Here is a 22,452-nt window from a genome sequence, read left to right on the forward strand (position 1 = left end):
AATCTTGTAAAAATTGATGGCAAGATGAATGTATGTTATCAGAAAATACTGGCAGACAATTTGCATTCTTCTGCACGAAAGCTGCACATGGGACGCTCTTGGACTTTCCAGCAAGACAATGACCCTAAGCACAAGGCCAAGTTGACCCTCCGGTGGTTACAGCAGAAAAAGGTGAAGGTTCTGAAGTGGCCATCACAGTCTCCTGACCTTAATATCATCGAGCCACTCTGGGGAGATCTCAAACGTGCGGTTCATGCAAGTCAACCAAAGACTTTGCATGACCTGGAGGCATTTTGCCAAGACGAATGGGTAGCTATACCACCTGCAAGAATTTGGGGCCTCATAGATCTATTACAAAAGACTGCACGCTGTCATTGATGCTAAAGGGGACAATACACAATATTAAGAACTAAGGGTATGCAGACATTTGAACAGGGGTCATTTCATTTCTTTCATTGTTGCCATGTTATGTTTTATGATTGTGCATTCTGTTATAACCTACAGTTGAATATGAATCCCATAAGAAATAAAAGAAATGTGTTTTGCCTGCTCACTCGTGTTTTCTTTAAAAATGGTACATATATTACCAATTCTCCAAGGGTATGCAAACTTTTGAGCACAACTGTATATATATATATATATATATATATATATATATATATATATATTAATGCTTAAGGCCTATAAAAGACTTTGGAATTTTAACATTTAGTATGTTTTATTGCGTTTATTGATTTTAATAATCAATAAATGCAATAAAACATTAGGTTGGGAAGCCTCAAATGCAGAAACATTTTTGTCAAGTCAAGTGGTTTTTATTGTCATTTCCTTCTGCGTACAGGAGAAGAAACTAAACAAAGTGTCTCCTGAGACCACAGTACATAACATTTAACATGTAACAAGGCTTACAAGACTATCACAGGTAGACACATGAATTAGTAGTTGTAAAACATAACCATCTATAGCCGCCCAGCTATTCTGCTTGTGCCATAAAAGCTGAAGTGTGTAACTTTTTAGACTTTTTCATCAGTCCAGCCCAACACAGCAACATTGACTATACCAACCAATGACGTGGGTTTGGGGTTGGACTATTTGTTCGATCAAAGGCAGATTAGGGGAAAACGTTTGAAAACAATGTTTATTAATGCAATTCCGTTTGGTGGTGCTAGTGATGCAGACATTACACACTTCAGCTTTAACAGTTGTTTTAGTTGAAAGGTTTAAAAAGGGTTTGGTAGAAGCTGTTTTATAATATATTTATGCTAATTATTAAATCTTACCTGACAGTGATGATCTGACCAGGATCTAAGTAAATTCCATTCATCTGGGCAATAAAAATGGCAGCCACAGCCTCATAGAGCGCCGTTCCGTCCATGTTAATCGTTGCTCCAACTGGAAGCACAAAACGTGTGACTCTCTTGTCAATGCCCAGGTTCTCCTCAAGACAGCGGAATGTGACGGGAAGGGTACCAGCGCTAGAAGAAATCAAATATTAATAAAATTAGGGTTTTCTCTGTGTTAAAAAAATTAGCATTTGTTGCTTGCTAACTTTCACTGACAGTGAAAAACAAATGTATAGATAACTTTTATAAATATATCTGTAATCTGTAACCTCATTACTTTAAAACATTTTTGCCTAGGACATTCAGCTATTGTGGATTATATTAACAAAACAACAAAATTGCCACTTCAATTTCCCTCCCACAGTGCACAGAAACAATCATATTTTCACATTGTTGCCAAGATGTAGTCATACATTATATGGAAAGTTGATGTAGTGCAATGTGATACCTCGAGGCTGTGCCCAGAGCTGTGATCCAGGCCTGGAAGATCCCCATGAAGAACGAGAAGGGATTTTTCCTCACAATTGCAAAGTAGATACAGGGCAGGAATATGGCACCGTGGATGATCAGACCAATGATAACTGTCACCATGTACATTCCCAGCTGCCTCGCCACCACCTCCAGATCTTTAATGGAAATGATCTTCCCACAGATCAAGCAGGCAATGCCGAAAGGTGAGTACCTATACAGTAAAACAATCCATTATGTGAGTCAATCAGTGTTGTAAGACCTATCATTACTGCAGTACCTCAAGTGAATCTGATATGACCTCATGTCCAGGTCACATTTCACCCCAAAATCAAAAGGAATCAAAAATATTTTGTGCATGGAAAATTACGTTTAATTTAATCTTTAAGTAAGATATTGTACAAGAAAATTTTCCCTCAAAATTTTCATGCTGTAATGCATCTGGATAATTTATTTTCAAGTCAAAGGTGATTCTCATTAATTAACAAATTTAATATTTAAAAAAAAAAAAAAAAGTAACAATTGAAAGTTATCATTATTTTAAATTATGGGCAGTAATGGGCAGTGTGTGTGTGTGTGGGGGGGGGGGGGGGGGGGGGTTCGTAATACCAACAAACCATGTAACTGCGTCACAGAATGACAATGTAAAAATGTACAACTGACCACATAATCATGATAACCAGCTTCATCACAATCTCATTGAGAATGTTGAAAAAGTCAATCAGGAGTCTGGCTTTCTCTCCCATCTTTCCCATACAAATACCAAAGGCAATGAAGAATCCAATTACACCTGAAACATAGCGATTGTGAACATTCAAAAATGTTACACTAAAATGAAGAACTAAATGAAGAAAAGACAAAATGGTAAGGAATTCTTCTGTTAGTAGATATATGAGAGCGTAATAACCCTACCCAACACATTCATTCCACTCTTGAACTGCAGGGATTTTTTGACTTTGTAAATGGGTGGAGGTTTGGTGGCGTTAGCGTGGTAGTCAGCCATGCTGCTGTTGGTGTCGTCGAAATCAGGTTGAACTTCTACCTTCTTCACAACCGTCTGGATCTGTGTATTTAAACATCACCTCCATCAATTCACTGTTTTACATGTAAAGGTATGTTTAGAATGGGAGCCAAAATATTTGGATCTTACCTGCTGGAAGCAAGCTTGAACCAAGTTCTCCGGGAACAGGTTTCTGATAAGGTCAAAAAAGGCATCAAGACTGGAGACCTCGTCATTCTCTGCACCTTCTCCTAGATTCTCCTTCAGTTTTGGATTTCCGGGGTGAATGAGCAGGACCAAGATAACTCCCAGCACAGCAGCAATGACAGTAGTGGACATATAATAGATCATGGCTCTGGAACCCAGACGACCACTTGATTTTGCATCCAGACCAGAGAGACCTTGGTTAATAAAATATGACAGATAACTTTTATGGTTTGTCATGATTGCATATTCACAAGTTCAATTTTTTAATACCTTTATTGTCTTTGATATATAGATTTATCAATCCAGTTGCCAATGTGTCAATAGATGCAACATGCTGCCACAACAGCACATAAAACTGATGTACAGGGCTTAGTATGATTGTTAAAGACCCTATGAAATGGCTCCAAATGGCTAGACGGAGTACAACTCCAAATTCAGGATTCTTGAGACATAATTTTCTACGTTTTAAACTACGTTTAACTTGACACAGTGTCCTAAAACATGGTGTTTATGAGACACTCCAAAAGCATCTATACAGAGATGCGTCCTTAGAAAAGCCCTTATAATATGTCTCCCTTAGACAGATTGATAAACTCAATTGCAAAATGGATTGCTGTGGACTGTAGGCCAATGATGGGCTTCTGTTCAATGACAAATGAACAATTTATTATCTTCTAAAGCTACTTTTTGTATTGTGTAATCAATGCTTTCTTGTCTGCAAAAAATGCATAATTGCATAATTGTCTTAATTATATGAATTACTATATTATATATACTGTATATATACAGTATATATATATATAAGATAGTATAGTTGTATAATATATTATATTTATAAATATTTAATCATTATATATAAAATTATTTTTATTTGGGGAACTTTATAGGCAAATATTGATTATTTGTGATTAATTAATGAAATAATTTGATTTAAAAAAATTATCAATTGACAACCTGTAACACTTAAGAAGGTAAGGAGGAAGCTGGGACCTGCTTGACAAACACATAGACATTTAATGACACTTTCCAACATACAAAGAAACAAAAACACACACTGCTTTTCAGCCAGCTGCGTCAAATCATAAAAACACTCAGACACGCAGACAAGCTTCGTCCATCTCTCTCTCGTCTACCGCTGTCTCTTCTCCTTAAATACTCCCACCTCCCCTCACTGGAACGCTCTCTGGACAACCTCAAAATGTAACAGACATAAACTCCAATTTTGATTTCATGGGGTAAAAGGGTATTATTATTATATAATCAGAAACACATATGATATAAAGACTTAATACAACACAAGTATGTTGTGTTGTTCTCTGCAATACAGTTAGCATTTCCAATTCTACTGCTGACAGCTGATAAATAAAGATGAGTTTTGTGTTACCTGTGATTAAGCTGGATATAATTAAGGGAAGAATGAGCATTTTTAGCATCCTCATCAGAATATCTCCAGGGAAGGCAATAACCATGACGATGTTGTCATCAATGGGGGAAGCAACACGCAGCAGCACACCAGTGACAGCTCCCAAAATCACACCTATGTTGAGAGACAGAATGTAAGAGATCATTTAATGAAATCATTATTCAACAATATATATATATATATATATATATATATATATATATATATATATATATATACATACTGCTTAGCATACTGAAAATGCTAATGAAATCTTAAGAGTTGCCAATATATGTTTCCAAACAAACAAATAATATATCACCACCCATCTTCTGCCCAATTTTGTTTCTTGACTATGGCCCATTAACTAATGGGTCATGGGCAGGGAACAAAATTGGACAGAAGATACATAATTAAAAGAAAGTCCAAGAAAGTAACGCAACACTAAGCATTCAGTGAAACAAGAATTAGACAGAAAAAGTGTCCTTATCAGTCATGGAAAGCAGAGTTGGATAACCATCTGTACCGTCATGTAAGGGAACTCTTGAACAACTTTGTGTTGTGGAGTTATACTGCATCATAATCCACATCTGTGTACAGTGAATATAATGTCCTGGAACAGAGACATTCCTTCCCTGTAAATAATGTGTTCTTTCTTGCATTTATTCTGCGATTCAGTTTAGAGAGCCACAGTAATCAGCTGTACTGTCAAAGTGCAAAACCCTGCCAGCCACCCATGAACCTACAATAAGAATCTTTACTGCTTTACAGCACTAATGCACTCCATCTGAAGCAGATTATTTTCTGGGTTTGTAATCTTACAAAGAGACATGTTTTATATATCCTGGAACACACACACACACACACACACACATGCACACACAAACACACAAACACACTAACACACAAACTTGTTTTTATATCATTGTGGGGACTCTCCATAGACTTCCATGCATTTTATGGATTTTATACAGATCTAACAATAATTTCTCTTAACCTATCCCTCACAGAAACCTTTTTGCATTTTTACATTTTCAAAAAAACATAGTTTAGTATGTTTAATAAGCCCCACAAGGTAGGTGACCTCAGGTTTTACTATCCTTGTGGGGACATTTGGTCCCCACAATGTAGTATAAACGTACACACACACACGCCACTAGACCACACTAGACCAAGATTGCTTCATACAGATGCTAGCTGCTTTATGGGTTAATTCTCATAGTCAATATTTATATTATTTTGGACAGATATACTTATGTTACACTTATATATTAAGACAATTAATAAGAACTATATGTACAAGATTTTGCAAGAAAATTAAGTCCATTTTAGGACCTTTAATTTTTTTCTTTGTAATTTATATATATTTGTTTCATTTCAGGCTTAAATGACCAGGACATTTTGTTTGTGAGATTCATCCATATACCCACCAGCCTCATTTACCAACACTAGAGTTAACAACAGAGGAATAAATTCACAGAATTAACTTTTTAAATAATGAATTTTTTTTCTGTATTCACTAACCAGACACAGATGCAGTAAATTAAAGCATGTATTTCTGCAGTCTCTCTGCAGGATTATTCATTTCCAACCATTTTATGCTTTATAATAGTCTTTAAAAGAAGGTCAAGCAGCACATGAAGTAATTGCTGGAATTTCCTGTAACTTGTTTCTTGGTCTGCACCAATTGTTGACTGTCCTGATTCCAGTCATTAAGTACTGATCAACTAGCCCCTCTGTTCTGTCACATTCTGAAAACCATGCTCTGTGTACTGTGACATTTCTCTATCTTTCTGCTATTCACTTCCATTCCTTTCTCCTTTCTTAGTCAAATGTGGATGGTTTAAGGACACTCACCCATCACAGTCAGTGTGAGTAGCAGGTTCTTGCGAATCTTCTGGCATACTGTGCCCCATTTGGATCGTGGCCAGTCCTCAGTTGGCTCCAGGTGGCTCTCATGCATTCGTACTTCCACATGCTTCGGCATGCTGTCTGAACTGCAGAGAGAAACACAGTTACTCTCACGCCTTGAATGTGAAGGGTTAAGGGAATTTACAAAGTAATGTCAATATTTTTGACACATTTTTAGGACATGCAGACAATAGCTCTGTTCCAAAACCTAGTAAGCTGTCTTTGGGTGCAGCATTTTAAGGCATCATAGGCGTGCTCCCGATGTGAAGGCTGTTCCAGAAAGTAGGCACCTTAAAATTATATGTATCCTTCACAGAGAAGGGAATCCCAGAAAGCACTGTAATGACCTCTGTAAAAAAAAAAATAAAAAAAATAAAAAAAATTCCAAGATGACAACCAGAGCCTGAGAAATTTATAATAAATATACTTAGTTTAAAGTTTAAAAATAAATAAATAATATAAAACATAAAAATATAAGAAAATTTCTGTGTGCTGTGTATATCCTTATAAGTGTATTGCGTTGTTCCTCTCATGTCACCTGTATTGTAATCAATTGTAAGTCTCCTTGCAATTTGCATGATGAATGTTACTTTGTGTACTTTTGAGGTTCAATTAGCATGGAAGGCAGTTGCCTTTGTAGGCAGGAGATAGCGAGGCAGCTCACTATGTTTTGGAACTGACCCAATTTCAACAGATAATCTGTGGATTAAAATCATAGTCAGGCCTGAACATGGCAGCTCTGTTGTTTTTTAGACCCGAGGGTTTGTTTTGTTTATTAAAAAGCATTTGTATTTTATCTCATAATATAGTAATAAAAAACATGCTATTGCAAGCTAAACCCTGCGGCCTTCAAACCATGTTATAAGGTCTAGTGTACTATAACAGGTTTTTTACAGCAAAAATCAACTTAGTCTTAGACTGTGCATTAGTGGCTATCTGCAGAGGTGGGAGGTAACATGCTATATTTACTCCGTTACATTTAAGTAACTTTTTGGAAGAAAATTTACTTTGAGTATATTTAATGGTGGGTGTTGTTTCCTCGTACTCAAGTACATTTCTAATGAAAACAATGTACTTGTTACTTCATTACAATGGGCGACATTCCTGTCATTACATTACTGATCTTAATTTAATACGTGTTAATAAATACATAATTTGAGAGATTTTTGAATGGGATTTTTATGACAGCTGAACTTTACAGCTGCGCTCTATCACTCGAGTCGAGTGTATGGAAGCAAGCATGCCATACAAACACTTTCTTCGCTCCACACAATAAAAAAAAAGAAGTTCCATCATGCAATGTCTTCATTTTACTCCAAGACAAGTGGATATTTAGGGGTCCAAGCACCGAAAGTGCTGGAACCCTATTGTGTTTGTACAAATTTTCTTCTTCTGCTCTAAAAGCAAATGGGCAGTAAAAACTGTAAGCTCTAGAGACACCAAACTTGGCAAATCCCCCCCTACTCAACCTCTTCACAACCTTCGATATCTTTGCAACCATTAGGGTGTAACGAGGCAGACGTGGAATGAGGATCTAAATGCAGTTTTTAATGGAAACCAAAAATAAACAAAGTAACTCAGAATAGAATGAAACAAAAACACGGAAACAAAGCACAGAACAACACAACACATGTGAAGGCTGACAAAGAAACCAGGGGAAAACAAGGGCTTAAATACATGGGGGCAAACAAGGGAACGAGGAACACCTGTGGAAACAATCAGGGGAAAACTAATCATAAAATGAAACTACAAAAGGACTACAAACTAACAGGAAACAGGAACTAAACAAGAATTTCAACATAAGTCAATACAAAAACAGGAATATGTGACAGAGCCCCCCTTTTAAGGAGCGGATTCCAGACGCTCCAGAAAACAAAAACAAATTGTCCATGGATTGTGGGGGAAAACAGGTAGTTCAGGGGGGCACAAGTGGTAAACGGGCAGTTCGGGGGGGGCACAAGGGGTGCAGAGGAACAAGGCAAAGTCAGGGAGGTTTGAAACCAAGGCAGAGCTGGAGGGATGGAGAGCCAGAGCGACGCTGCAGGCTTGGAGGACCAAGTAGACCAGAGCAGATCGGGTGGGCAGCCAGGAGGCCAGGAAGACCAGAGCAGATCAGGCGGATGGCCAGGAGACCAGAGCAGATCAGATCAGGCGGATGGCCAGGAGACCAAGGAGATGACCTCAAGGTGGGGACTGGGTCAGGAGTCCTGGAAGGCGGCCAGGGACTGGGTCAGGCGGTGGAGCCGCTGCAGGAGGAGTCTCTGGGGGAGCGGGCGGAGCCACTGGGGAAATAGGCTCTGGGGGCGGAGCCGCTGGAAGAATAGGCTCTGGGGGCAGAGCTGCTGGAAGAATAGGCTCTGGGGGCAGAGCCGCTGGAGGAATAGGCGGAGCCGTGAGACTCGGGAAGGCGTGGGCGGAGACTCGGGAATGACCTCCGTGGGCATGGGCGGAGACTCGGGAACGACATCCGTGGGCATGGGCGGAGACTCGGGAACGACCTCCGTGGGCGTGGGCATGGGCGGAGACTCGGGAACGACCTCCGTGGGCATGGGCATGGGCGGAGACTTGGGAACAGAAACTTTTCTCCTTCTCCTCCTCCAGATGGCGAAGTTGACAACGCTGGCTCTGGGATGAACAAGGCTGGCAACGCAGGCTCTGGGACGGACGAGGCTGCTCGTTGGACATGGCAGGCGTGGGCATTGGCTCGTTGGCCGTGGCAGGCGTGGGCACTGACAAGCTGTGAGGAAGGGTCTTCGTAACCCTACGCACCGACATAAGTGGTGGATAATTTAACTTGGATACAAGGGCCATGGGAGGCTGGGTTGTGGTATGGTGTGGAGTAGACTTAAACTTGGTGGTGACATGGCATGGAGCAGACACAGGCGTAGCTGTGACATGGCGTGGAGCAGGCTGAGGTTTGGCTGAGACATGGTATGGAGCAGACTGAGGCATTGCTGTGACATGACATGGAACAGGCGGAGGTGTGGAAGACTCAGAAACCGGAACCGGGGTTGAGAGAGGAGGTTTCTCTGAAGCGAATGTCTCTAAAATTAACTCCATATATTCCTCCCACGTGTAGTCACCGGTCTCCGGCAATTCCCTCCACTTGTGAGCTAGGAGGCCGATCTGATACAAGGACTTCAAGTGGGAATCAGTAAATCCTGTGTATCTGGCAACAGTGCTAAACAGACGAGAGTATTCTCTAATTGGTAAGTTTGCTCGGCTCAACTGGACAAAGTACGCTGCTAGATCCATTTCGGATGGTCAGTCTTTCTGTAACGTGGCAGACGTGGAATGAGGATCTAAATGCAGCTTTTAATGGAAACCAAAAATAAACAAAGTAACTCAGAATAGAATGAAACAAAAACACAGGAAACCAAGCGCAGAACAAGACAACACACATGAAGGCTGACAAAGAAACCAGGGGAAAACAAGGGCTTAAATACGTGGGGGCAAACAAGGGAACGAGGACCACCTGTGCAAACAATCAGGGGAAAACCAATCATAAAATGAAACTACAAAAGGACTACAAACTAACAGGAAACAGGAACTAAACAAGAATTTCAACATAAAAGTCAACACAAAAACAGGGATATGTGACATAGGGCTAGAATCAAAATTATTTTTTCCTCTTATTCCTCGAGTCAAGATGAACAAATCGTATATCTCCAATTTTATTTCCACCCCAATAAATTTTCCGGCATTTTGAATTTTCTGAAAAACCTACTTTTGCGAACACCTCCTAGGCCGTTTGTCCGATTTGCTTGAAATTTTGCACATATCATCTAAGAAAATTATTTTCTGAATTTTGATTCGTCAAATCGTTTAGAAGATATAAGCTAATTAATTATTTGGCTGTGACCCTAATTTAGTCAATGGCCTATATCTTCTGAATGCAAAGTCCAAACTTTACGAAACTTGGAATACATTGATATCAGAACATTTTGAGGATACATGCAAAGTTTCATCTAATTTCGCCAATAGTGGGCGCTACAGCTAAAAAATCCTTATAACTCTGCAACCATTTGAGTGTAAAAGTTGAAATTTGCCATGCATCATCTTTGGGCCATATGCTAACATATTCTTACAAAAACAATTCGACAAATCAACAAAATGGTCGCCAGCAGCCAGTCAAATTTCAGCAGCTAATAACCTGTTTTGTGAATGGCCGATTGTTCCAAAAATAAGGCTGTATACCAAATTTGTTGAGAATTGGCCACAAGGTGGTACTATAATGAGCTAATTTGCATTTTTGTTCATAACTTCTGAACCGCAAGGGCTAGAGTGAAAAATAATGTTTCTTCTGAATCCACCAGTGCCCCCAAAACATTTGGTCATGTGGATTTCAATTTCTGCAAGAAAACTTTTCTACCACTTTGATTTTTTTAAAACCATGCTTTTTCGAACTCGTCCTAGGCCTTTTTCCCAATTTGTATGAAATGTTGTATACATCATATCCATATCTGTACCCACCTGACAAAAAGCTGTTCAAAGAATTTTGATGCGTTAAATGATTCGCTTATATCTATAAGCCAAGTAATTCTTTGGGTTTGAACTATATCTGCTATTTTGCCTTTATTTGTGTGCACAAGGTTCAAACATGATACAATTTAAAACATATACACACCAGGACATGTGATAAATTACTTTCCATGTGTTAACAGCAAATTAAAATATTATTTTAATTGTAAATGAAAGATGAAGGATGTACTATTGGTTTTGTCCAAGATAAAACATTTTTTTTTTTTTAACCCTCTTGAGTTATGTTTTTTACATGGTACCATATTCATCCCCTGGAGGGTGCTCAGGTGTACACAGAGCAAATTGATTGCATCACTCAGAAAGAGAATCACTGAGCTAGTTAGTTCCAGAAAGACTACACTATTTTTTATTTTTTATTTTTTTCTGAATTTCTTTATTTGAATGTACACTTTCTTCATCAAGAGTGTTAGTCAATTGTTGAGGGGGATCCATCGATTTCTTTATCGAAGAAAATCCAGTTGATGTTTGATGAAGCTAAAACTAATAAATATTTGGTGATCACATTGCTGTTTAATGGGAAAAAAATCAAAACAAAAAAAACTTGTCCACTGCATCCACGGGACCCATTCTGTCCAGTTTTATTATTTTGGTCATGTTCTGGCCATACGTGCTTGGACCCCAATGATTGCCGCTTGCGGCTATATTTCAAGATTAAAATGGCGGCATGGTAAATGTTGGCAATAATGATGACGTGGGCTTGTCATGGTCATTTTCAGGATAATTCTGTAACTATGGGCTCTTATGACCTCAGTTTATAGGTATAAATAATACAGGTGCTGGTCATATAATTAGAATATCATCAAAAAGTTGATTTATTTCACTAATTCCATTCAAAAAGTGAAACTTGTATATTATATTCATTCATTACACACAGACTGATATATTTCAAATGTTTATTTCTTTTAATTTTGATAATTATAACTGACAACTAAGGAAAATCCCAAATTCAGTATCTCAGAAAATTAGAATATTGTGAAAAGGTTCAATATTGAAGACACCTGGTGCCACACTCTAATCAGCTAATTAACTCAAAACACCTGCAAAGGCCTTTAAATGGTCTCTCAGTCTAGTTCTGTATGCTACACAATCATGGGGAAGACTGCTGACTTGACAGTTGTCCAAAAGACGACCATTGACACGTTGCACAAGGAGGGCAAGACACAAAAGGTCATTGCAAAAGAGGCTGGCTGTTCACAGAGCTCTGTGTCCAAGCACATTAATAGAGAGGCGAAGGGAAGGAAAAGATGTGGTAGAAAAAAGTGTACAAGCAATAGGGATAACCGCACCCTGGAGAGGATTGTGAAACAAAACCCATTCAAAAATGTGGGGGAGAACCACTACGCACAGATGTATGCAAGACATGGGTTTCAGCTGTCGCATTCCTTGTGTCAAGCCACTCTTGAACAACAGACAGCGTCTGAAGCGTCTTGCCTGGGCTAAAGACAAAAAGGACTGGACTGCTGCTGAGTGGTCCAAAGTTATGTTCTCTGATGAAAGTAAATTTTGCATTTCCTTTGGAAATCAGGGTCCCAGAGTCTGGAGGAAGAGAGGAGAGGCACACAATCCACGTTGCTTGAGGTCCAGTGTAAAGTTCCCACAGTCAGTGATGGTTTGGGGTGCCATGTCATCTGCTGGTGTTGGTCCACTGTGTTTTCTGAGGTCCAAGGTCAACGCAGCCGTATACCAGGAAGTTTTAGAGCACTTCATGCTTCCTGCTGCTGACCAACTTTATGGAGATGCAGATTTCATTTTTCCAACAGGACTTGGCACCTGCACACAGTGCCAAAGCAACCAGTATCTGGTTTAAGGACCATGGTATCCCTGTTCTTAATTGGCCAGCAAACTCGCCTGACCTTAACCCCATAGAAAATCTATGGGGTATTGTGAAGAGGAAGATGCGATATGCCAGACCCAACAATGCAGAAGAGCTGAAGGCCACTATCAGAGCAACCTGGGCTCTCATAACACCTGAGCAGTGCCACAGACTGATCGACTCCATGCCACGCCGCATTGCTGCAGTAATTCAGGCAAAAGGAGCCCCAACTAAGTATTGAGTGCTGTACATGCTCATACTTTTCATGTTCATACTTTTCAGTTGGCCAAGATTTCTAAAAATCCTTTCTTTGTATTGGTCTTAAGTAATATTCTAATTTTCTGAGATACTGAATTTGGGATTTTCCTTAGTTGTCAGTTATAATTATCAAAATTAAAAGAAATAAACATTTGAAATATATCAGTCTGTGTGTAATGAATGAATATAATATACAAGTTTCACTTTTTGAATGGAATTAGTGAAATAAATCAACTTTTTGATGATATTCTAATTATATGACCAGCACCTGTATATCAGTGCCTGATGTATAAATTAATTAATTAATTTAATTTATCTTTATTCATCACACATTATACATTTGCACATATACAGTGAAATTCTTCTTTTTCACATATCCCAGCTAGGCTGGGGTCAGAGTGCAGGGTCAGCCATGATACGGCGCCCCTGGAGCAGATAGGGTCAAGGGCCTTGCTCAAGGGCCCAACAGTGGCATCTTGGCGGTGCTGGGGCTTGAACCCCTGACCTTCTGATCAGTAACCCAGAGCCTTAACCACTGAGCTACCACTGCCCCATGTAATCCATGTAAAGCATAAATATATTTTGCTCTGCCGATCCCATGCGTGACTACTGTGCGAGCAGTATTTCAGTGCGTGCACAGCAATTTCGTGTTTGACAAATGCGGCACATTTTTCTTATGGACAACAGAGAACAAGCTCTGAATTTAAATAAGCCTCACACGCTTCCAAACACAGAGATAAGGTGCAGTTTACCCTTAGAGTACAGAATGTGTGATCTAAATTCTTTCAAAACTAAAAATACTGTAACTACACTGAACTTAGAATCCAATCAGGACTTTAAAAAGCAACAGGACTTTTGAAATAGCAATGGTAGGCATTAATAAAGCATGATATTGCTTCATTTTATTCAGCATTATATATAATTGGGCCTGTGGGACATAGTTCACGTTTTTCACCATAATAATTACTAGAAAGTGGTTTCCAAACGTCTCTTTTAATTTACAGATTCGTCCAAATCTGACAAGTGTCCTTAAAGTAATTGTTCAACCATAAATTAATATTCTGTCATCATTTCCCCACCCTTATGTAGTTCCAAACCCATGTGACTTTTTGTATTTTTTGGAACCCAAAAGATGATAGACTGAATGTTAGGGACTTACGTTCTCAGTCACCTTTCCCTTTTAAAATATGGAGGAAAAAAACATGCAGTGAAAGTAAATGGAGACTAATGCTAACATTCTGCCTGGTATCTCCTTAATTGTGTTCCACACAAGAAGGAAAGTCATATGATTTGAAACAACATGAGGGTATATGATGAAAATTTTCATTAATAATAAAACAATAATAATAATAATTATTTGTATTATTAATATTATTATTATTATTATTATTATGTAAAACATGTTAAATGTGTATTTTGTTATAAAATATTGGGGCGTAAACATCCATTATGTTATATGTGGAAGTAACTAGGTACTTGCTACTTGAGTATTCTTTTATTGGATACTTTCTTACTCTTATTCGAGCAATTTTTGTCATTATTACTTCTACTTGAGTAATTTTTTTTTTTTTTTTTTAAAGTAATTGTACTTTTACTTGAATAAAGTTTTTGTCTACTCTACCCACCTCTGGCTATCCACTGTTAAGGTCAGATATCAGTATAATTTCAGCTGAGCTCTACATCTCTTTCCATAAGTCAAAAGTCTTGTGTTCAGTAGCCCACCATTTCAAAACTATTGGTTTACTTTAAGAAGAATAGTGCAAAACTCAGAAAAAATGGTACTGAACATGTAGACCTTCTAAGTGCAGGTTCATAACCACTCCTTAGACATTAGTCATGTTTGTTGAACATGTGTGAGCTTATGTAATTTACATTGTTAACTGGATGTGTGTGAGTGTGTTTAGGAGAGCTTGCAGCATGCACACATGTCTCTGTTTTAATGAGTGATGCTGGTTTCCTTGTGGGCAGATCCAATTCACCTGCTTCAAGGAACACAGATGGATATCACCAAGTTTAGCTATTTTTTATTTCAAAGAGAAAATATGTCTTCCAAACATCACGTCAAATGCAATGTCACTTTTGCAGTGTGCAATTTTTCAGAAATTATTATGGTAACTTAAGAGTATTAGTCAACTAATTTGCACTTATTTCATTATTCAGTACTGGAAGCAGGTTGAAAAATAAACAAACAAACTAATAAATCAGTTTTTATTTATACAGTAAAGAAATACAGTATCCATGTATTGTTCCTGAGGCTCATCTGGTAGAGAGCATGGCATTAACAATGCCACAGTAGGGAAGACATAGTAATGTACACCTTAAATGCACTGTAATTCACCACATGAGGAGGCACGGCAGGGCAGTAAGGTTAAGCTGGAAGAATTAGAGGAGGATCTTGTGCAAGCCCTGCAAGCCTCCTGAACTTCTGATCTAATGTCCTCGCCTGTGCAATATGTGCGTGATGAGCTCCGGCCCTATATTGGAGTGCACGGCCTCATTATGTTTCCCAGCTCTGATCATGGGAATGATGCTGTGTCACTCTCAGCTTCAGGCAAGTGGTTTATGGAGGATGTTGCTGCCTCTTTCCCCAACGAGGTTGAAGAATGTGCACACCCCATGGACAAGGAGCTTCTGCGAATTCTCGAAAGAGCAGTTGAAGAGCTCGGTCTTGAATGGTCTGCTCCAGAAGAGCCAGAAAAGTCTCGTCTGGATTAATGGTTTTTGCAAACCAGCTGTCGTCATCAGACCACGGTCCGGAGGAGCACACCATTCTTCCCTGAGGTCCATGCGGAGCTCACAAAGACCTGGCATGCACCCTACTTTTCACGCAGTCAGATCGGAGATGCTGCCGTCCTCACTAAAGTGGACCATGGGAAGAAAAAAGGCTACTCAAAGCTTCTCCCAGTGGAACAGGCAGTCGCAGCTCACCTCTGCCATAATACTGCCAATGGATGGAAATCCCGCCCCACCCACCCCTCCAATCCACTCTTCGATGGTGGTCCAGATCTGTCAAAAGCCACCATTAAACCTAGAAAAGGCTACGTGCCTAATGTTTTATCAACGCCCCTCAGGGCTCAGGTGGTTCATTTACAAGCCTTCTTTCCCCCACCATTTAATTCAGATGATGCATATGTTATGCCGGTGAGGGTATTGCATACATATGTTGAGCGCACCCTTCACTTTAGGCTGTCGGATCAGCTCTTTATTTGTTATGGAGAATGCACAAAAGGAATGTCCATCTCTAAACAAAGGCTCTCTCACTGGATCGTTGATGTGATCGCCCTCGCTTACGAATCACAGGGCGCGAATTGCCCTATTGGTGTCAAAGCGCATTCAACCAGAGGCATGGCCTCTTTATGGGTGTGGACAAACGGTGTGTTCTTACAGGACATATGTTTGGCAGCAGGATGGTCCTCACAAAACACCTAAAAAAAAAAACATCTCCTCAAAAAGCCCCCTCTGTATAGAGCGCTTCTTACTTTCAAGCGGATGAGCCCAATTACGGGTGGGCTACCATCTATAATAAACACAGCCACCTAATTATTTGCTGTTGAACTGCTTCATTTAAGTAATAAACACTCCCATAAGAAATAAAACCCACTTTTCCAACCTTGTTGTGAAAGGGTAAATAATCCATACTTTGTATATCCATATGGTTCATATAGATCCCAGACTACATTAGGTTCCATCTGGCATCTGCTATGTGGGACTATTCATATACACTTTAATATGACATAAGTCATCAGCCTGTGGCCTATGACTCCTTGTGAATATGTCTATTTGATGTTATACTATAACTCTGGGAGTGTAATGTCACATAGTGCGGAGTCATGGGATACTGTTCCCCACAGTGCTTACGGCAATGTTGAGTGAACAGAATAAATAGGGAAAGTCTCTGGTTACACATGTAACATCGGTTCCCTGAGATGAAAGGAATGAGACATTGCCAAAGCTGGCCGCACTACTACTTCATCTCATTCCCTTCATCTCAGGGAACCAAGGTTACATGTGTAACCAGAAGCGTTTCCTTATGAAATGAACACTAGGGGTGCTACAACAACAACTTACAGTATTCACTTCTATTCAACTCACGAGTAAAATGGCAAATTGTCAGTTCCCTATCTGTCACTCACTCGACGTTGTGTCGATGTGGTGACACTAGGGGTCACTCTTGGGAGCCCCAAATACCTCTGCTTTTTGAAAAGGCCAATGGGAATTGGCGAGTGGAATTTGCATGCCACTCCCCTGGACAAATGGGTATAAAAGGAGCTGGTATGCAACCACTCATTCAGATTTTCTCTTCGGAGCCGAGTGGTTGCATTCAGTGCACTGAATTCAATTCTCTCTACTGTTCACCTCAAACTGCTGGATTTATGGCGCATTTCAGTGGCTTCTCCCCCTCTGCACCCGTGGAGTGCAGAGAACGCCCCTGGGCACTTCGGCAGAACAAAGAAAAGAGTATATTCTAATAATAGAGTATATTTTCAATTCTAAAAGAGCGGCACACACGAAACGTCTTTTTAAAGATGCCTTTCCGTTTGTGTGTTATTCCTGGTTGCGGTTGTTATCTCTCCGATTCTGATGGCCACGATCGCTGTCTTACGTGTCTGGGCGCTGCCCACGTGGAGACTTCTTTCGTAGATGGGTCTTGTCCTCATTGCGAGAACATGACCATGGCAACGTTGCAGTCGCGACTTGCCTTCGTAAGAAAGCAAGCCACCCCAGTGGCTCCCCGCCTCGGTCCTTCTACCTGCGGGTATGAGGCCGCGTCGGTTAGCACTGGGGGCAATTTGGGGACTCCAATGGGACCACCTCCGCCGGGTAACCCCCCACGGACCTCAGCATGCTCACTTGCCCCGGTCGGACTCTCGGATGAGACCGCTGGCTCATCTCAGGGCGAGTTCGACCTCTTATTCGGGGACCGGGAAGACGATGAGCTATCGAGCGCAGCATCGGATGCTTTCCCGGGCAGCCGCGAGTGTCGGGGTAGAGTGGAACCCTCCACTCTCCCCTGAAACCTCGCGGCTCGATGATTGGTTCCTGGGCCCAGAGCGCCGCTCACAGCCGTGCCCCGCTCCTGTTCCTTTCTTCCCGGAAGTGCATGAGGAGCTGACAAGATCGTGGGGGGCACCTTTTACTACCCGGTCCCGATCTTTCAGCTCCCCTGCTCTCACTACCCTCGATGGTGGGGTGGCCAAGGGGTATTCGGTGATCCCCCAGGTGGATAAGGCGCTCGTGGTGCACTTGTGCCTGCAGAGCGCCACCACCTGGCGCGGGCGCCCAAAGCTCCTGTCCAGGGCATGTAGGTTTACGTTGTCTCTGACGGCTAAGGCCTACGGTGCCGCTGGACAAGCCGCCTCCACCCTGCACGCCATGGCTCTCTTGCAGGTACACCAAGCCAAGGCACTAAAAGAGCTGCACGAGGATAGTTCTGACCTGGGATTGATGCAGAAACTGTGCTCGGCGACCGACCTCAACCTGGTTGACATGACAGAGGCTGACAAGGCATGGTTCCTTGACGCCCCCTTCTCCCAGGTTGGCCTGTTCGGCGACACCGTCGAGGACTTTGCCCAGCAGTTCTCGGTGGTGAAGCAGCAGACAGAGGCCATTCAGCACATCCTGCCCCGGTGCAGCTCAAGACCCCGCACCCCGTCTGCTCGTCGCCAAGGGTGTCCTCCTGCAGCAACAGCACTGGCTCCGCTGCAGCCCGCCCCTGTGGCCCGGCCCTGTTGTAGAGCCCACCGCAGGAAGTAGACGCCACCCGTCTCACGGCCAGCTGCCAAGAACCCTAGGAAGGCTTCGAAGCGCCCCTGAGACGGGCGACCCAGGGACGAAGAGACCCGCTCCTACGGAGCTGGTAAACAGACCACTCCGTCCCCCGGTGGAGGGCCAGGAGAAGAATCTTTTGTTTCATCTTTCGTGCATTCCCAAGAGGCTTCGGTACCCATAACTTCAACAAAAGAGTGGTTTCCTTGTTCTCTGGGTCACATGTCAGGCGCGCACGGCCGTCGTCATGACCACTGTCCACCGTCCCATTTTGGCTGGTTTGGCACTGACCCCCCGCCCCTGTGCGCCCAGCTGTGGCACAAACATGCCCACACTGGGTTGGTTCTGATGGACTGTGGGGACAATGTTCCTCCTCCCCCCTCCTCGACCAATCTTTTGGTGGGTGTCAGGAGCCAGGTAAGTGCTTCAGTGTCTCTGGACTCAGCACGGCCACGGGGTTCGAGCCCCCTCAACTTGGTGCCTCAGGCTCTGCCCCTCCGCCAGGCCCCACCCGCCGGTACGTCCGACGTGATTATCCCCTTGGTCCTCCTCACCATCGCTTTCCAACCCGTCACGATGGCCGACCTGGACCGTCCGACTCGGCTACGCGATTCAGTTCGCCAGGCGCCCGCCCAGGTTCAGTGGCATCTGCTTCACCTTGGTAAAGGGTGAGAACGGCGCTACCTTGTGTGCGGAGATCGCTACCCTTCTACGGAAGGGTGCGATAGAACCTGTTCCACCAGCCAAGATGAAGAAGGGGTTTTACAGCCCCTACTTCATCGTACAGAAGAAAGGCGGTGGTTGCGGCCAATCTTGGACCTGCGAGTACTGACTCCCGTTCAAGATGCTGATGCAAAAATGCATTTTAGCGAGCGTCCGGCATCAAGATTGGTTCGCGGCGGTAGACCTGAAAGATGCGTACTTCCACGTCTCAGTCTTACCTTCCTGTGGTTTGCTTTCGAGGTCCGGGCGTACCAGTACAAGGTCCTCCCCTTCGGCCTGTCCTTGTCCCCTCGTGTCTTCACGAAGGTCGCAGAGGCAGCCCTTGCCCCTAAGGGAAGTGGGCGTCCGCATCCTCAATTATCTCGACAACTAGCTAATCCTAGCTCACTCTCGGGTGTGTTGTGTGCACACAGGGACCTGGTGCTCACGCACCTCAGCCGACTGGGGCTTTGGGTCAACTGGGAAAAGAGCAAGCTCTCCCCGGTTAAGAGCATCTCTTTTCTCGGCTTGGAGTTGGACTTTTTCTTCAGCACTGGCTTCAGACTCGAGTCCTGAGATGGGCATGGCACTGTGGGACACATCACGTGGTCATCACGCCGATCTGTCACCGCCTCTTCAGCCCTTGGACTGACCTTGCATTTCTACAGGTAGGGTTACCCCTAGAGCAGGTCTCCAGGTGCGTCGTGGTTACGGGACACGGAAGACCTAAGTGGCCTACCACCTGTGGTGGTAGACACAATCACTCAGGATAGGGCTCCCTCTATGAGGCGCCTGTATGACTTGAAGTGGCGTCTGTTCGCTAAGTGGTGTTCTTCCCGACGTGAAGACCCCCAGAAATGTGCAGTCAGATCAGTGCTTTCCTTCCTGCAGGAGAGGCTGGAGGGGCGGCTGTCCCCCTCCACCTTGAAGGTGTATGTAGCCGCCATTTAGGCACATCACGAGGCAGTGGATGGTAAGTATTTGGGAAAGCACAACTTGATCATCAGGTTCCTGAGAGGCGCTAGGAGGTTGAATCCCTCCAGACCATGCCTCATGCCCTCGCGGGACCTCTCTGTAGTCCTTCGAGTTCTACGGGGTGCTCCCTTTGAGCCTCTGGAGTCAGTTGAGCTTAAGGCACTCTCTTTGAAGACTGCCCTCCTGACTGCGCTCACTTCCATCAAGAGGGTAGGGGACCTTCAGGCGTTCTCTGTCAGCGAATCGTGCCTGGATTTCAGTCTGGGTTACTCTCATGTGATCCTGAGACCCTGACCGGGCTATGTGCTCAAGGTTCCCACGACCCCATTTAGGGATCAGGTGGTGAACCTGCAAGCGCTGCCCCAGGAGGCAGACCCAGCCTTGGCATTGCTGTGTCCGGTGCATGCTTTACGCATCTATTTGGATCACACGCAGAGCTTTAGAAGCTCCGAGCAACTCTTTGTCTGCTTTGGTGGTCAGCAGAAAGGAAGCACTGTCTCCAAACAGAGGATCGCCCACTGGGTCATTGACGCCATCATGATGGCATATCACGCCCAGGACGTGCCGCCCCCATGGGGCTACGTGCCCACTCTGCTAGGAGTGTAGCGGCCTACTGGGCCCTGACCAGTGGCACCTCTTTGGCAGACATCTGCAGAGCAGCGGGCTGGGCAACACCCAACACCTTTGCGAGGTTCTATAATCTCCGGGTTGAGCCGGTTTCGTCCCGTGTGTTGTCAGGTCCAAACAGGAAAGTTCCGGGACAGCTAGCTGGGTGTACCGCTTGCGCATAGTACCTTTCCCCTCCCATGAGGTGAAGCACTTTTGACTCCCAGTTGTGTTCACAAGTTGTGATCCCTGGATGACTTTCCTCCTTAGCCCTGTGGCAGACGAGTTTGTGGAGAAACTCACTTCCGGCCCAGTACGTGTGCTAATTAGGCCCTGTACTGAGGTAGGTGCTCCACATGTGGTGGTTCCCTGTAGGTGACCCCATGTGATATCTTCCACTAAATCGTTTCCCTGTCGGTAAACTGCGTCTTCCTTGGGCAGAGGCCACTCTGCCCCGGTCACCATGTTTGTAGAAACTCCTCCCCCTTCGGGTAGGACCTACCATGGGACTTCTCCACATGACATACTTCCGACAGACTCAGTACGACCATGTGACGTATTTTCCACATACCCCCCCCCCCCCTTTTTTCTCTGGGCAGGGTGTGGTCTCCGCGGTGTCTTCCCCTTGGGAGTGACATCCACCCCGACGTAGACATTTACGGCCCCCAGTCGGTTAAGAAATTCCACTTTTTTGGGGAGAGAAAAAGAAGAAAAGAGGCCACGGCTGGGTTAGACTGTCCATATTTGTTGGGCAGTCGACTTGGTCCCAAAGGACCATTCGATGCTCATAAGAGTGTTGGGGGAGGTTACGTGATGGCCTGGTGTGCTGGCTACGAGGCACACAGCGATCTGCCTGTCTTGCACCGCCAGTCCACATAACACAGTTCAGCTAATTGTGGCATTTTGTATTGGGACCCCTAGTGTCACTACATCGACACAATGTCGAGTGAGTGACAGATAGGGAACGTCCTGGTTACTTTTGTAACCTCTGTTCCCTGATGGAGGGAACGAGACATTGTGTCCCTCTTGCCACAACACTGAACTACCCGCTGAAATGGCCGGGACCTTGTCTCGGCTCCTCAGCACAAAACCTGAATGAGTGGTTGCATACCAGCTCCCTTTATACCCGTATGTCCGGGGCAGTGGCATGAAAATTCCACTCGGCAATTCCCATTGGCCTTTTTTCAAAAAGCAGAGGTGTTTGGGGCTCCCAAGAGTGACCCCTAGTGTCACTACATCGACACAACGTCTCGTTCCTTCCATCAGGGAACGGAGGTTACGAAAGTAACTAGGACGTTCCTCACGCAATGCAATCTTCTGAGACTGAAATTACTCTAAAATATTTTAATGTTTACATTACATAAGCAACTACATTTACAAGCTAGATCGCACGTGTAATGCAGATGGTCTGGCGAGCAATAGTTTTTGAAACCAAGTGCAGAAATCTTTATTATAAAAA

At 43.2% G+C, this 22,452-nt stretch overlaps 1 protein-coding gene across 6 annotated transcripts in view; it reads right to left on the reverse strand.

Annotated features, from left to right (window-relative positions):
• Positions 1–22,452, reverse strand: part of LOC127437238 (excitatory amino acid transporter 2-like) — a 105,692-nt gene that overhangs the window by 26,852 nt on the left and 56,388 nt on the right. For 3 of the 6 annotated variants that reach the window (XM_051692057.1, XM_051692051.1, XM_051692053.1), the window contains 8 exons: positions 6,540–6,680; positions 6,278–6,417; positions 4,403–4,555; positions 2,962–3,212; positions 2,724–2,874; positions 2,475–2,601; positions 1,792–2,025; positions 1,281–1,475 (listed from right to left, as the gene is read on the reverse strand). In XM_051692057.1, the coding sequence (XP_051548017.1) occupies positions 1,281–1,475; positions 1,792–2,025; positions 2,475–2,601; positions 2,724–2,874; positions 2,962–3,212; positions 4,403–4,555; positions 6,278–6,407 (1,241 nt within the window). In that variant the 5' untranslated portion in view covers positions 6,408–6,417; positions 6,540–6,680. The remainder of the gene's footprint in view (positions 1–1,280; positions 1,476–1,791; positions 2,026–2,474; positions 2,602–2,723; positions 2,875–2,961; positions 3,213–4,402; positions 4,556–6,277; positions 6,418–6,539; positions 6,681–22,452) is intronic. The other 3 variants (XM_051692052.1, XM_051692056.1, XM_051692055.1) reach the window with 2 other exon arrangements.

Source organism: Myxocyprinus asiaticus, chromosome 48, assembly GCF_019703515.2.
Source record: "Myxocyprinus asiaticus isolate MX2 ecotype Aquarium Trade chromosome 48, UBuf_Myxa_2, whole genome shotgun sequence".
Taxonomy (NCBI): domain Eukaryota; kingdom Metazoa; phylum Chordata; class Actinopteri; order Cypriniformes; family Catostomidae; genus Myxocyprinus; species Myxocyprinus asiaticus.